Genomic DNA, 17,258 nt, shown 5'->3' with positions numbered 1-17,258 from the left:
TGGTTTAAATCCACATTCTGGTAGGAGGAGAAGTAAAGCATTTTATCTGCTTTGCATAGTCTCTGCAGATGCACAGATCTGTAATAATTGTGAGAAACATGAAATCAGGCTTCTGTGTTAGGTTGGACAGCTTGAGCCTCAAAGTCTGGCCAAAAATGCTTGCATGGCTGGATCCTGACACAATTAGAGCCAGCAGCAATATGGACGTGATTCCTTTGGAATGAGGTTCACGGTCTGGGTATCCTCCAGTAGAGCAGTACAGAGCTGGAAGAAAAAATCATGTTTTGGTTTCAACTCTGAGACAGGTGGTAGAAAACTGCCCCAGCCAGCCTTGTGGCTTTACATCTGTCCTACTTCACTGTGAGGTTTTGAAGGCATTTCTTTCAGGCCTTGTGCATCTCACCTATCCTCTGTGATAGTGAATTGCTTTGCTGGCAAGGTTGCTGGCAAGGTTACCTTAAAAAGCAGCATGTATTCATTTTATACATTTAATCCACTAGAGCGTGAGGTAAAAAGATATTTTTCACTACTCTGTGACATTTGAAATAAAGAATGTAAGTCTGGATCTTCATTATAGTTTTTCTTCCATTTTTAGGTTCGAATACAAGGATTGACAGGAAACGTTCAATTTGACCACTATGGTCGCAGAGTCAACTACACTATGGATGTCTTTGAACTGAAGAACACAGGTCCTCGGAAGGTATGTGCTTACAGTGTTTGTTAACTTTATACCTTGTAAATGGGATATGGACTCCTGAGTAACCCAGTCTAGTGCTTGATCTAGTTGACTAATTGACAACCCTGCTGTGGCAGGGGGATTGGAAATAGGTGATCTTTGAGATCCCTTCCAAACAAAAACCATTCTGTGATTCTGTGTTTCTTTGAATCTGTGACTCTGTGATTCTTTGATAAATTAATTTATGATGACTAAAGAGTTAAAATAAATTGGATCATTTAAAAAGGTTTATATACCAACTGTGTCAGGTGTAAGCAGAAAGTCTATTTTCTACTAGATGTTATTGTTCCATGAAAAAACTGTGGAGTACAGAAACAAGTGTGCATCTTAGAGAGGTGAGATGTCAGTCAGTTTATAAGGCAGGCTAATAGTATAAGTCCCATCAGCTATGTTTGAATGCACATAGACCATCACTCAGCCCAGTCATTCTGAAGAGATAAGCCTTATGTTTTGTTAGCTCTTCCTATTTTGTGCTTGAATAATTCAGTTTATCATAGTATAAAACAAATATAGATCAGCAAATAGACTAAACCTCAATGGATTTATTTCCTTTGGAGGCACTATGGCCTGTTTTGTTTCCTAGGACATCAGAAGAAGAGAAAGTGAGAAGCTGGAGGTGAACAGAATCATGGTTTCTTGAGTAGGAGTGAGGCAATAAGAATATGATTAAATAGTCTTCCACTGTCCATCCGTATGTGACAAGCCTGGTAAATATTTTCCCAGGTAAACAGTTTATTGCCAAGGATAAGCTGCAGTGATGAGGAGTTAAAGCATTAAACTGTGTGTCCGTACTGGAATCACACATTAGGATGCACTTACTGACAGAATACGGAGCTGTAGACCAAAGCAGCAAAGAGTGTCTCTGCATATCAGGTATATTAGTGAAGTTGACTTTTGAATGTATGAAATATGGGTAAGAAATACACTGGGAAAGGTGAATCTGCCTTGAGAAGCCCTGTGTCTTCTGACAGAGAATGTCTGACCTTGTTTCCTGCCTGGCTGTGAGCCATGCTGCCAACAGCCAGGAGGATGTACAAGTAGCTGGGATGCATCCAAGGCAAGTGGTGAGTGAGGTACAACCTCTCCACCCCCAATACCCAGTGGTACCATAGGTAAATCTAGGTAGAAAAGGTGTAGTTGATTAGTTCACAACTTAGGTAACTCATTAGGGAGCTTACTTAGTGGAAAACTAACTGCCCCAATTGGTTTATTGTTCTCTTTTCAACAATTCTCATCCATTTTGGTAATGGTGCCATTGACTTGCACCACTGCAGGGATGTCCCCATCCTCTCTTTTTGCCTGTGATTTGAGGGGAAAGGTGATAACAAAAAGAGGAGTTATGTCTGTGCTGTGCTAGTATCCCAAGGTGCTTTTCTTATCTATTCAGACATGCTTTCCCTTTGTCTCTATGCCACTTTCAAACCATTACCTGTCTTTGTTATAAACAGCCATAACAGCTCTGACAGGTCTGGCTCCTCACAAGAATTTATTTCTTATGTATTGTTTGGAATTTTATATGTGATCATTGAACCAATTTTGTGCTCCATCCAACCTGACAAATCCTATATATTATGTGAGAAATGACTGTACTTAATTGAACTAAGAGGCCTTCACCTTTAATGTCTTCTTCTCACATCCTAAATAACATGATTAATGAATCATCCAGCAATCTTTTTAGAACTAGTCTTTCCAGTTAGAATAGCACATGCCTCTAATCTTTAGAAGAGTGACATTAGCTGTCTACAGCTTTAAGGTTGTGAATGGAGCATTACAAAACTGCACAGCTAGTGAGAAGCAGATTTCCATACAGTGTTGTCAAATGAGAGACAATAACCCATGCTCCTGTTGATTTCATTTATGCAGCATTCTATAGAAGTTTCTCATCTGCAAAACAATAGTGTCAAGATTAAAAAACAAAACAGAACAAATAAACAAAGTTTATATATATATATATTCACACATATGTCTAAGATTTGGATCCTGAGTTTGAACTTAGTCGATCAAAATGGAAATTATCAAAAACTTAGAGTTTTCTGTTGCCATTAGTGACTTGTGAACTTCAGCAGGAACACCTCAGTGGTTGATATAAGGTGCACAGGCCTTCAGAAATGACATTGCTCATTCAAAAGCCAAACAGTTTTGACAAGTATACTTTGAGGCAGATATTTTTGCAGTACTGATTATTGAGTGATAAATTCAGCCTTTCCATAAGTAGACAAAACTGCTAAAAAATCTAATGGAAGTCCATATTGAATTGGATTTACTTATATAATAGCTGAATTCAGTTCTTTCCTTTGAGGAGTTTTTCCTCCTAGGACTTGAGATTTTATAGGTAAACATAATGTATTTTAGTGCTCTCAGAGTTACTGTAAACCTATATTCTCATACATTTGTCATATATATCTTATATATGTGTTAGTAATCCAGTTCCAGAGTTGATTTAGTGCAGGTTTGAGGTACACACAAGGAAACGCACACCTCTGCACACAGGCTGAAATTCCTTTAAAAATACCTGCCATTCCTCAGAAAGCTCCTTTATTTCTGTCTGCTTTTTGCTACGGTACTTACTTTTACAACACAATGCATCATTCATTTCCTACTTTCCTTCTGAACTTCCCAGCAGTGAGCACTTGCACAATGAAAAACTATCACTCACTGTTATAACGAGCTTCCCAAACTGCCACGTTTCAGTGTACTTATTCTGCCTCAAGTCAGTCACAGTTCTTGACAGCAACTTGAAATTTTCAGTTATCAATTTTACTTTTGAATCTGTGATTGTCTGAATGAAAGAGAATATTTGTTAGCAGTGCATCCTACTAGGAAACCAACCTGCTTCTCCACTGTATCAGCAAATCTGAAGCTTCTGTAAGATGTAGACACATAAATCAAGGCTTGTATGTTATAGTGAAGGGAAAAAGAATGTGTCAACCAGAAGTAACAAAAGTTGTGCATTGGAAGAGTTTGTGCCTATTCACTTCACTAATTGAAAATAAAATATTGGCTCATACTCACTCATTCACCTATACTCTGTTACTTTATATATTTGTCATTCTCACAAATGCCTATTCACTGCTGTGATGAGTGTGCCTGAATATAACTCTAGGGACTGCTAAGGTGACTTTCCTCTCAAAAAATTAATTTAATAAAAGGAATTGAATGGAATATTAAACATAATGAGTAGTTTAAGAACATGTAGTATTCAGTAATGCATGTGAACTCAAGAACCAAAAAACACTCCCCTGCACTTCTAGAGTTATCTACTGCATCACTGCATTGTTCTGAACAAGACAATTACCACATTTCATTGGTGCACAATCCTACATGAAGATAAGTGTTATTCTGAGCTCTGAAAAAAAAAAAAGTTAAAAATAATATTTGCTTCATAATCAATCTGATTGTCCAGCCAGTTTGCTTCACACTGAAATCTTATCCAAGGCACAGACTGTTCTTTGGCAAACACAGTTACACTAAAACTCTATCCAGGCCCCATTTTCCTCTAAAATTCCCTTTCCTCTTCTAGTGAGATAGACAAGGAGTTCCTTTCTCCCACCTCTTGCTCTCATTAACTCCCAGTTAATAAAGGCAGGCAGGAAGGAAGAGTCACTGCCAAGTCTCCAAGTGCTTCTTTTACCGTATAACCCCCAAGCGTGTAAATAAAAGTTTGGAAGAAAATCTCCCTTTTTCAGGCTGCCATGGTCCCATCTGCTCTTACAGCAGGTAATGCTGACTCATGTCTTGTGCCCAGCAGCAGCACTGCAAAAAAAAAAACTGTCAGTACGTAAAGGGAGAGCTTCTGATTCCAGGCATTCCACCTTTTATTTATTTATTTATTTATTTATTTATTTATTTATTTATTTATTTATTTGTTCCTTCTATGGATGATTTAAACCTGGCTCCTCAGTATTTCAGCACCAGCAGTGAACGGAGGCAATTATTTTGCCCAAAGACTGCTCTGGGAAGGGCTGTGGCCAAGAAGCCTAAAACTGATTTGTTTCACCACAGCAGCAGACTTAACAGAGAGACTTTCATACTGTGGTCATGCTTGTAGTACTTTGGAGTGAGTAGGGAAAGGCAAATATGAAGTTCTTCATTCTATGAAGTACTTTTCTAGAAGAGAGCCATATCATTCATGAGCTGCTTTACAGTGCTCATCTCTCTCCCGAGTATTAAAAAAAAATAACAGAGGGACTTGTAATGTAGATACCAAAGGTCAGTGCCAATGGAACAAGCTTTTTAAGGTCCTGGACTGGAGGTTATGGAAGACCCACAATGGAGAAAGGAATTAAACTTAGCTATTGCATTGCAAAGTTGCAGTCTGGACATCTTTCACTGCTCCAGAGACCAGAAGTTGTGGGGGATTAATGAATGAAAACTTTCTAGCAGAGAGCAAGAACTCTCATATCTCTCTCATTTATGGCCCAAGGAAGGATGTGGAATACTACAGGTGTGGTTCAGTTTGTGCCCCTGTTAGAAGTTTCACAGGTCAGTCAGGATCTGCTGAGGCACCAATTCCAGGTCTGACTGCAACAGCATTGCAAGATGGTAAGTATACTCAAAGTGCTGTGTGGATACTACTTTGCACCCATCTATGGCAGCACTTCTTTGGTACAAAATTATCATTGCATCACACTGTTTCTAGTGTAATAATTGTGTCTGCAATTTCTCCAAGTGTAAACTTACCTGCTGTAAATTATATACTTTTTATTTTGCAGGTTGGTTACTGGAATGACATGGATAAATTAGTTCTGATTCAACATGAACCTACTCTTGGAAATGACACTTCAGCCATGGAGAACAGAACTGTAGTTGTCACTACAATTTTGGTAAGGTGTTTTTAATCAGTATTTTTTTTTATTATTTTTTTTTTTTTAAATGCTCATACTGCTATATGATACAACCTCCTTTTTACTTATAGTGTTGTTTAGTCTTCCAGTTCCTGGGTTACTGGGAGGGTGAAAGTCATATATCTTAATTATCTTGACTGTTATGTTTATTTAGAGGATCTTTTATATGCATTTAAAATAAAGATCTACTTGATGTCAGGTTTTTAAAAATAAGTTGAAGTAATTTTATTTCGGTATACAATAGTTTCCATTTTTTACTGAAATAATTCTCAAAAATATACATGAATTCTTTCAACCTCTGATTGATAAATGTTGACTCACAAGAAACTGGAAGAAGAGAAAAACCTAAAATCTCTAACTGACATAATTGAACAGATGTCTTATAATGTCAGTGTCCCTTTTGTCGACACATTATAATGTCAAAGATGATGTTAGTAAGAGCTAAAATTCTAAGTACTATGGTTCAGTCAGCCAATCAGAACTGTTTTATCTACTTGCAATTGTAAATGAAACTATGAATTTAGTAGATGCATTTTAACATATTTCTAAATATATTTATTTAGCATGTCAATACAATTTACCATTTTAATGAAATCTAAATAAGAGATTTCTCAGTGTTAGGTATGTAATTAGTGTTTTTGTGGTTGCAGACCAAGAAGAATGCAATTGTTTCATTCATTTGCATTTTTAAAACGTAGTTTTTCAGAACCATTTTTTTCTTCTAATTCTGTATTTTTTGATTCAGAAGTCAGAAATGCCCTTTTGAGCTGATGTGTATAAAAGCCAACTGGCAAAGGCTGACCTTTATCTGACCATATCCAAGACTTTACATCTCAGTTCACTGCCCTTTTCACCTGTTTCATTTAGACAAGATATTTTAACCCTTTAGGATAAGCTATGTCTCAAGTGGGAAGAAACATTCTGTATGTATTGTTAAGCAACAATTTTCTAATTCAATACAGAGTTTAAAATACTCCAGTGGAAAATGTCAGTATATTTTCTTACTCAAAATTCAATTAGTTGCCACATTTCCAGCAGTGTGTATCAGCATTTATACATTAAGTATAATTTTAAAAATATCCTGTTGAAGAATATCATTCAAGGATGCAAACCAACCAACCTGCTTCTGTGCAGGAATTCAGTCTGTAAATCCTAACCAAATTGTGTATTTTTTATTTTTTTTTTTAAATTTGCATGGAACATTTAAAATAATATGTATCTTTTTCCTGAAAAAGATTTGGTTATGGAAAAAAAAAAAAAAAAATACTTCAGTGCAGTCCTCCTCTTTTCAGCCTCTGATGAAGAATCCTATTTTAAGAAATTGATCAAGGAAGAAAAGAGTCCCAAGATGCTGCGAACATTCCTAACTAAGGCTCAAGTATTAACCACCAGTCTAGTAGCATTGAGCTAATTTTTCCATATGGATTACTGTTCCTCTGACTGGATGACCAGGCACTGAACCACCAGGAAAAGTTCTGTGACTAATCTGAAATGTATAGAACAGATGATGTTAACCTTCAACTTTGCCAAGCTGAGAAGAGAATGATGTGAATAACAAGCTTTCAGTCGAAATTTTCCTCTCATTACCAATCCTGATATCTTTGACTGAAGCTACCATACATGAGTACTGTAATTTCCATAAATAGTTTCAAGCTTAGGAGAAGCAAGTAAAAAATAATAATGAAAAGTAATATACAAGGTTCCTGTTTGCCAGACAGAAAAAAGAAAAAAAAAAACACAAAAGCTTTTAAAATGTGTTATCTTGCCTGTCCTGTTTGCATTGAAGCATTTTGATGTACATAATAAATGTTATCTTCAAAAGAACTTTTCCAGTCCCTGCACTGAAAGGACTGGTGGGATTATTTTCAAAACCAAAAAGCTGGATTAATATTCCAAAGCATGCCCTCTGTTTATGCAGCATGTTATTTTGGGATAAATACAGTTATTTAAAAGTAGAACTAATTCTTGACCAAAAGTGTCCCCTTTCAATGTTTTCAAATCACAGTGCAAGAGAAATATATCAGAATTTGGTTTGAATCAGAATATATGGTGAATACTGCCACAAGTTAGTCATGCACATCTCTCATTGACCCCAATGGGAGCTGCTCATACAATTCTGAAGGCAGATTATAACCATGACTCTTAATATTGACTTATTGGGGCAATTAATTTAATATTCAGAAGCATATAATCATGCACCTAGACAAAAAAACAAAAAACAAAACAAAAAAAAACAACAAAACAAACAAACAAACAAACAAACAACCAAACAAGCAAACAAAAAACTAGAGCAACTCTTCACCAGACAGTGAGTTTTTGACCTCTTCATTGTCCTCTTCACATTGAATGCAGGTTGAACCATTGTAGATGGCATATAGTTTTGGTTGCATGCATATTTTCCAGCATTTAACTGAAACCCTTCTGCAGTCAGTGCTGTTAGACTTTTCAGTCTTCAAAGAGAGGTGTCATGGCAGAGTAAGAAAAGTTTACAAGTTCTCAGCATGGCTTGCTTTAATTTTTGCCTGAAGCCAAATAGCACAAGTTGATTTGCCTTCTGTTCTTCACATTTTGTGTGTCTACGCTTACTTCACTGTAACATGACTGTATGGCTATGGAATTATAAAGAACTAGCTCTGCAATCAAAGAACCTAGTACAGGGTTTTCTACTTGGCAAAATGCTGTCTTCATTTGTATTGTAGTAAGAGCATGTAGAATTTTTTTGTACAGATTTGGTTCAGCACGTAAACACTCAGCCTATCATCAAATAATCAAGTGGTGAGGGAGCATCCCAGAGTGAGCAGGCAACATGGGCAGTGACTTACATTAATCTACCAGCTGCCACATACCCCTGAATTTTATAATTCCTGGGAGAGCTGTGTGCTTTGCACTTCATGTGCTTTATGTCCTCCTGCATGCCTGGCCCTCCCAGCATGGACAGATCCTCTCCCTGTGTGCAGAAGTAAGTATTATCCCCCCAGAGGCCCCAGCTTGATGTGCAGTGAGCTCATTATATGGCTGGAGTAAAGACACTGTGTATAATCTTCTCTAGTAGTAAGGCAAATATAGTGGTTTATTCAGCCAGGAAAAGTAATCATCACTGTTCTAGCAAGATAAGAAATATGGTGGTGAGGTCACAGAATCACAACATGATCTGGGTTGGAAGGAACCTTCACAGCCACCCAGTTCCAATTCCCTTGCCATGGTCAGGGCTACCACCCATCAGATCAGGCTTCCCAGTGCCCCATTAAACCTGGCCTTGAGCACCTCCAGAAATGGGGCATCTACACCTTCCATGGACAGCCCCTTCCAGCTCCTCATCACTCTTTGAGATGCTGAACTAGAATACACAGGATGACTACCCCAGATTCTCTATCCCTTTCACGATGCAAACGCTGTACCTTGCAAAAACTAAAGATCACAAAAATTCTCTAGAACCAAAGCTAGACATACAATGAGCTGTGTCTGCATTGTGGCTTCCAGCTCAGAATTTTAATAAGATAGTCTTTGCATTGGCAGGCTAATCTTGAATGGCAAGATCTCATTCAAGACTGTGCCATCTAAATGTAGATGTCTTTACAGAGGGTCTCAATTCAGTTGCCCACTTTAAGCATGCAGTGACATTTATGATGCTGTAGGATATTCTGCCTACCCCCATTTCTGTAATTATAACAGCAGGATGAACCTTTCCTGCGTGTCTTATGCCGTATGTGACCAGTCCATGTGGTCACATACTACCGTATGATGCTTCACACATGGGATGAGTTGTTCCCCAAGTGTGTAAGCTTTCATGAAAGTATTTAAAGAGTTAGAGATTGTTTCAATTATCCATACGTAGGTGGCTAACACTGAGGATATCTGAGCTACCCAGACCTGCAGAATGTCAAATGGGTGGCAGGCAGACTACCATAGGGCACCCAAGATGACAGACACTTCCAAAAGGTGACTAAATGTAACCCTCTATTACGTCTGACTGGTGTACGCTTGCCTGAGTCTTACCTCAAAAATTCTTTGATCTTCTCATAATAGAAAATATTTTTTCATAAAATATATTTATTAATTAAATTCTTCAGTAGAGTGGAAAAAAAACAATAACATTTGTTGCATGACAATAATAAAGACTTCAAACTGAATCCTGAACACTTCATTCTGAAAGAAGAAAAAAAAAAAAAAAAAAAAAAAAAAAAGAAGTTTTTGGCTTTTTTGAAAAAAAAAAGTTCAGTTGGCTTCTATTTTTTTTCAGAATAAAGTGTGACATGTGCCACTCCTGTTTACAAAATGAGACATTTCCTTGCACAAATATTTGTCACTTTTGTAATTTATTTTTACAGTGCTTAAAGATTTTGAATTAACTTCATAACAGTAGGCAAAGCATACACAGATCTGTTTAATATTTGGACTAGTTACATTCTCCAGCTTCCATTGTAGTATGAATCATCACTTGTGAGCATTTTACTGTACACATGAATTTATGGGAATGTGGTGAAATGATTTGTTTTCATCTATAAAAGTAATTGTTGCAGACATAAACTTGTATTTACATATGTTAAGTATTGTTATAAAATTGTGAATTATATAAGTAAAGCTTGCACCATTTCAAATATCTGTTCCTGTGCTAGTCATTGATGTGGACTTTTCCTTGATTTACTACAAAATAGAATATTATCAAGCAGCTGCAATCTTGCAAGTATCGTGAGATTGAGCCTCACTCAGCAATAAGTCAAACCTGTGCTTTCCATCAGCAAGTTAAGGGTTTATTGTTCAAAAAATGTAGTAAATAAAAAGCTGATAGGGAGAAATAATATTTTTATTATATAAGATGCTTTAACTGGAAACAGTAAAAACCCCTCTTAGAGGCTTCAACTATTTTGGCTGATCTAATAAAAGATAATACCTTCTCTCAGATATCTTGCATCTCTCAAACGTTTGGACCAGTATGGTTACACTATCATTATAACTGGTTTAGAAAATGCTATTGTAATCGACTGTACAGAGCTAATAATCCTTTTTCAGTGTCACAGGTAGAATGTAATATGCAGCTGAGTACATGCTACTGATTCAGATGTTTTTTGTCTTTGCAGCATGGCCTTGCAAGTTCATCTGTATCAGTTGTTTCTTAGCCAGCCAGTAAAACTTGCCTTCCAGTGTCCTGATGTTATTGCAATAGCATCTGCACACCACCTTAGATTTAGCCCCAAAGTCTGATGTGGCCAAAACTGAAACTGGCTCAGCTATCTGAATTTTCTTGCAGTCTTTTATCAGAAAGCCACGTTCAGTCCCATCCACATTCCCCCATCAAATTCTACCTTGAAAACACATCTCATATGGGTAGATAATGTAGACACAAAAATTAAATAAATTTATTTATTCTGTATAATAGATAGAAGGGAAAGTAAGAGGAAATATGTGTCCCCTCAATTTTAATTATATTGCCTTGTGCTGACAGATTACACTCAACTGTCTTCTTGTAGAGTATCTACAGCAAGTACAACCTCACTCTGTAATAGATTCACAATATAAGTGATGGTCTTTGCTGTATTTTACTCTAAATCAATAAGATCAGGATGAGTAGAAAGGGAAGCAGAAGGGAAGTGAAACAAAATTGATCATTCAAGTCACCCAAGTGATCGCTGCCAAAACTCAGGCCAAGTGAGTCTACACTAATAGGTCCCTCCATGAGATGGAGACTCTACTGTTTGCACCTACTGAGAGGGTGACAATGAACCTCACTGTCCCCCTCTTGGTAATCCCTCAAAGAGCTTGGAGGGAGGAGGGCCAGGATTTATGTAGCCATTAACAGGAAGAATTAAGTATGTTTTGCTTTGTTTTGTGGAAGCAATTGAAATGAATATTTTATTTTATTTATTTTATTTTTTGTAGCAGCTCTATCAGTGATGTGCAGGCAGCAGTTTAGTGTATATATGTATATGTGTATACATATATCAGTGTATACATGGTGAGGAGTGAAGTAACCAGGTAGCATATGAATGTGACCACTGCAAACACTTTTTTATGCAATATAGTTTATAATGGAATTAATGGTGGTAATGCATAAATGGCCTCCAGTGCTGAAATATCACTCAAGGATTGTGGCCCACAAAATCACATCATTAGTAGAGAATACCACAAGGAGATGATGGGAGGGGAAGATTTCTGGGGATACATCTGAGAATGTAATACTCCCACAGTTCTTACTAACCTATATCTTTGTTTAAGTAACCCCTGCTGTTTTATTTAATCTAGGATATTTTTTTTGTCACACTGAAGTAAATGAACTACATAATTTTCTCCATTCTCTTTACACAAAGCTCCCTTCTGCCATCCTTACACTGGGGTGTGTCATGAGCACATTTAGCACTGGAATTAAATTTACATAATAAAGGGAACAGTGCCTCCCAGATATATAATCTCTTCCAGGTTTTTTGCCTTTTCACTATGTAATAGTAAGTTGAATATACTGTTCAAACTTGCCTATGAAGTTCTTCTCTAGGGTAGGTTCAGATCCAGATAACAGGAGCCACATTTTTGTATCTGAAAGAAGAAATTTATCTGGCATACTAAAAAAAAAAAAAAATAAATGGAATTGATTTATGTAACCCTTCACTACTCCTTTAATGCCATGTATCCTTTGTTATTGAACACTGAATATAGGTCACATAATCGCTGCTGCATAACACTGATGTTCATGTAGTACCATGTCGAACAAATTCTCGATCTACCTTTATTCTATTTGTGCACTAATTAGGTATGTAGGGAAGATGTGACTAGGGCAGAGAACTACCAAGGTCAGTGTCTAAAAAGCTTGCCAAGAGCCAGCACAGCTATAGCCTCAGAGAAAATTGAAGTTGCCAGTATTGTATGATGTAAATTCAAAAAAAGGATGACATTAGTGACAATATTTTATCTGGAACTGGCTATTAATATGGATTATGTGAAGTCATTTAAAATACCACCAGGAACTATAGTTTGACATAATGATTGCTAAAGTCTGAATCCTCACAGAGACAAATATAAAAAAAATATGATTTTAATTTCCCAGTCACACATCACTTTTATTGGGGAAGCATGGTTTACAAAGAATGTTAACATTCACATTTCAAAACAATTTTCACTTCTTTCCAATGGCACTCAATAACCAAAATTGTATTTTGATATTTTGACATGCATCCTTAATATCAGTCAGCTTTATACTATGCTTGTTCATGCATATTACTTAGTTTCATAGTAAAAACCATGTAAAATATGCACTCTTTATTCAAAGCAGATTATATGCTTCCTATGGAACATTTTTCCATATTCTCACTAGAATGTACATAGCCTCTAAGCAACTGTATTTTAAACCTCAACAAAGTGGGTAATTCAGGCTGTGCACCTGAGATTATGTACAAAGGAGTTATGTTACAGGATATAGCTTGATTGCGCTGAAATTAACACCTCCCATTTATTTCTGTGGAAACTACAACAGATACAAAAAGCACACTAACAGTATTTAATAGAGCAAATTCTCAGCTACAAAACACTATTTTGCAACATAGTCTCCACCATTAGCTATATAAGAGCCTACATGTTGCACTTGCATAAGTCTGCACCAACTGAGGTGACCCACTGTCCCCACTGCTAAGATGCACCATCCGTCAACTCAGTGTGCTGCCATACAGTCTTTGGTCTCCATAAATGTTCAGAAGTGTCTATGAATGTCAAAAGGTGCCATTTTTTTCTGCATGGAGGAATTCCATTACACACATTTCCTTCATTGACACTTCTATGTCAGATGCCATTCTGTAAGACTGCCCCTCTGCTGCCATTTGTCATGCAGCAGCAAAATGTAATACACTTGTGGCAGGAAGGTTCAAACTCCACTGCCATACCATCAACATCAACCTCTGACATCATGGACCGACATCATAAAATAGAAGCTACTACTTTTGGAACAGCCATGGCACTCACTGAAGTCAAAAGTGTAATTTATACCTTGTATTATCTCTGTCATTTGCATTGTACAGACACAAGCTCTGATTGCACTTTATATTCACTATATAGTGTACCAAGATCTTTAATTTAGCACAATGTAAAAATTATATACACATTTTGGTATTTTTTTATGATTATTATTTGTAAAGGTTGATAAAGTTTGTGAAATGTGTCAACCAAATTATAGTGTAAATAGCATATCAGGAAGGATTTCAGTTCATATATTTAAATATAAATGTGCTAATAATATCCATGTACTTTTGATTAAAAGTGTGATGTTCAGTCAGTAGATTACACATTGCTTTTCTGAGTATATTCTGTATACTTCTCCTTTACAGTTCTAATTCTTTCATTATAGGAAGCCCCATATGTTATGTTCAAGAAAAACCATGATACGTTTGAAGGGAATGACAAGTTTGAAGGATACTGTGTAGATCTGGCATCAGAAATTGCAAAACATATTGGTATCAAGTACAAAATTGCAATTGTTCCTGATGGAAAATATGGAGCAAGGGATCCAGAGACAAAAATCTGGAATGGGATGGTGGGAGAACTTGTTTATGGGGTAAGCATACCAATTTTTGAAGCAGGATTTAATTTTCTGTAGTATTAGTCATAAATTAGGAAGTATGTGTGTGTTTTATTTGAGTTTGAAGTGACAGAAAACAAAAACAAAACAAAAACAAAACAACACACAATTCTGTTTCATATCTCTGTGCTTTCATATATTTTCAAGAGAAAATCAAATAGCTTCATGCAAATTTTGCACCTTGTGACATTAGAACATCCGGAGTTTTCACATCCCTTAAAATTTTGTTACTCTTCGAAGTAATAGAGCAATTTTGAGACCACCCATTCTTGATATATTGTAAAGTTTAGTTGGGAAGAATATTGTTCATTGATTCATTTTCATGAAACAGGGCATATCTTTTGAAAAAGATAGGACTGTTGACTAGTGTCAGAAATTGTCATTTGTTAGGACACATAAACAACATATAGGAATATAAAAATATGCACTGAAACAGTATATAGTATGCTCTGATGTGAAGAAGTATTCTTTAGAAAGAGCATGATGGTTAAGAAATCTGTTGACAAAGTTGTAATTGTGAATAGTTCCAAGAAACACAAGAGAAATACTTGTAGTATTTGGTGCTACCAGAAGGAACAAAAGCTTAGAGCTCTGTTTTCTGGTTGCTCCAGCTGCTGCTTTTTGTATTGAGAACAGATCCAAAATTCTAGATAACCATTCAGTGATGGAATAAAAAAAATCCTGAAGTTGTTTAGATGAGAAAATTTCTATCACTGAGCATGTCTCATGTTTGCACCTCTATGAAAGACTGGTGAGTAACAGCTGGTCTACCCATAGTGTCAGTTCTGGCCAGAGCCTTGACTACACAATGATGGTTAGGGACCCACTCTGTTTGGTCAACTACATAAAGCTGACTGATTTTGTCAAAGTATTTTACTCTAGCATCAGTTCTGGTATCTCCATAACGTGAAATAGACTTTGTACAGTATAAGTATGGGAAACAATGTCCTTGAGTTTGGTGATTCCCCTTGACATGGGAATGGGAAGACTATATCAGTGTCACAAACTCCTGTGTGTTCCTGGAAGCTAATCTCACAGAGGAAAAGCTGAGAAATCACCAAGTGCCTGTATCTACTTTGGTGCCTTAGAGAGCAGCTCAACTCTCAGAATGTTAAAAATCATGGGTTATTCAGACATCCTACCCAAATTAAGGCAAATTCTTTTCTGGCTTTTAATTACATTAACCATCACATAGATGTGACCATTATGCACTTTTATATCAGTAGTTTCTTTTAAAATATCTGAGACATTTTACAAATTGAGAGAAAGTCCCTTTGTCTAGATTCTGTAGAGTTTTGATAGCAGAGTTTTAGTGGCTTACAAACTAGAGAAGAGTCATAGAGGGAAATTGAAATTACACTTTTACTTTTTCCTGGTCATTTGTGGGCTGGTTCTTGGTGGGCTTTTTTAATCATTTTTTTTCCCTTATCTTGAAAAATTAACCTCATAAAACACAACCATCCCTAGTAATAGACTAACATACAAAGTGCATTTGGGAATCTTAGACAGGGATTCATGCCAGTCCTAGATTATGACTGCTGCTATTGATATATGTGAAAACAAAGAAACACCCAGGCATGGGCAAGTTGTTGCAAATAGACTGAAGAAGACATCCCACAATACATGGCCAGCACTTCATTTTTTGAACAGAGAAGAATGACATGAAGGCTCTTTCTTTAGAGGTTTGATGGTCAATCTGAAAGCTCTCAGGACTGCTTTTTCACCTAAAAGAACTAAAATTACTCTGCTGTTGCCCAGTATTTGCTGCAACACCCAAAAGCTCCTATTGGTAGTGTCGATCTCATTATATCAGTAGTACTAGGGAATGCCTCTGGGCACTTGAGGTCTCTTGCCTAATCTGCTAAATTATCATATACAAAGTCAATGGTTTATTTTTGTCCAAAATATTTTCTGGTCCCAACTTGACACTAGCATGGGAGACAGACTATTCCCTATGAGTAGTTTGAGTGCAGCCATTCTGGCTTGCAGGTTCAAGGACTTTCATGGCAGAGACACAGCCTGTCCTGTGCCAGCTGGCTAGAAGCTCGCCAGCCATGTTCAACTTACTTTTACAGATGTAGCTTTAAAACAGATTGTTCTTCCTGTTAATGCAGAAAAGTGTGCTACTTAAAATTTCCACAGGGAAATCAAGAAAACCATTTTCCCTGCAACCTCCTTGAGTCCTTGCCAGATGATTTACACAGCAGCAGGTCCCCACTTAGAGAAAGCAGGAAAATCAGCCCATCCTTCCTGCAAAGCTCTCCTGTAAGGGGCTACTCATCCTCTCCAGTAGATCCGCAAATCATAATCACAGTCTGAGTGTTTGGCTCTGCTTCAAGCAGGGTTTTTTATATGCAGCCAGGATTGAGACCAAATTTGCAACTGAATTAGCAAGTTAACAAGACGACCTGCTTGAGAAACATTTTACAGATTCTAAATGCCAACCATATTAAAGGGTAAACAGTGTTGTGCCACCCAGTGGAAGCATTTCTGCACCACGCAGGACAGTCCTTGCTTCTCCTGCTCCTGTTCCTGCCCTGCATAGAACCCCAGTACCATGTAGCACTGCTCATGTTGCTAAGGGTGAGTGCATGTGCCAGTTAATCCCATGTTACCTAGTTAAACTCAAATGCACCTTGTGTTGTTCTGGTACATGGACACCTTCAGGTTCTGTGTAAGTGGCTTGGTTGCTACCTGAGCTCTGTAGCTCATTTTTTTTTCCATCATGTCACAGGGAAAACAGTGTGATAAGGTGCTGTGATATGCAGCTTTGCTATAACTGTACATAAGGTCATGGCAAGGATTGATTTATTTTCCTATTTTGATTTGAAAAGCCATCAGAAAATCTTGCTCGTTTGTTCCTGATGTATCTGAGTGCCCTCAGTAGTCCCTTGTGGGGCTCTGTAGCCCTTGATAACTAGCTCACTCAGAGAAGAAACACTAGCTGAGGTTGAAATACCTTTAAGCATGTATAACAGGTGTTTCCAAATGCACTGACAATCAGCCTTGATTAAATATTTATTCCCCTGATGGAATATGCTACTCTTGCACTGCTTCACACAAAGGGTCAGAGCACAGTTCTCTTTAAAATCTGAGAAGCCTTGTGCTTCCACAGTTGAAA

General features: G+C 37.1%; 1 protein-coding gene across 9 annotated transcripts in view; it reads left to right on the top strand.

Moving 5' to 3' along the window:
• GRIA4 (glutamate ionotropic receptor AMPA type subunit 4) overlaps nucleotides 1-17,258 on the top strand; it is a 213,909-nt gene that overhangs the window by 145,504 nt on the left and 51,147 nt on the right. For 8 of the 9 annotated variants that reach the window (XR_011902624.1, XM_072326689.1, XM_072326690.1 and 5 more), the window contains exons 8-10: nucleotides 596-700; nucleotides 5,449-5,559; nucleotides 13,907-14,113. Coding sequence is in view for 8 of the 9 variants with exons in the window: in XM_072326689.1 (XP_072182790.1) it covers nucleotides 596-700; nucleotides 5,449-5,559; nucleotides 13,907-14,113 (423 nt within the window). In the remaining variant the exon portion in view is untranslated. Of the gene's footprint in view, nucleotides 1-595; nucleotides 701-5,448; nucleotides 5,560-6,872; nucleotides 9,730-13,906; nucleotides 14,114-17,258 lie in introns of those variants that run through there. The other variant, XM_072326694.1, reaches the window with a different exon arrangement.

Source organism: Excalfactoria chinensis, chromosome 1 (genome assembly GCF_039878825.1).
Source record: "Excalfactoria chinensis isolate bCotChi1 chromosome 1, bCotChi1.hap2, whole genome shotgun sequence".
In the NCBI taxonomy this organism is placed as follows: domain Eukaryota; kingdom Metazoa; phylum Chordata; class Aves; order Galliformes; family Phasianidae; genus Excalfactoria; species Excalfactoria chinensis.
The sequence above is the reverse complement of the archived record's forward strand: the minus strand, read 5'-3'. Positions and strand labels throughout refer to the sequence as shown.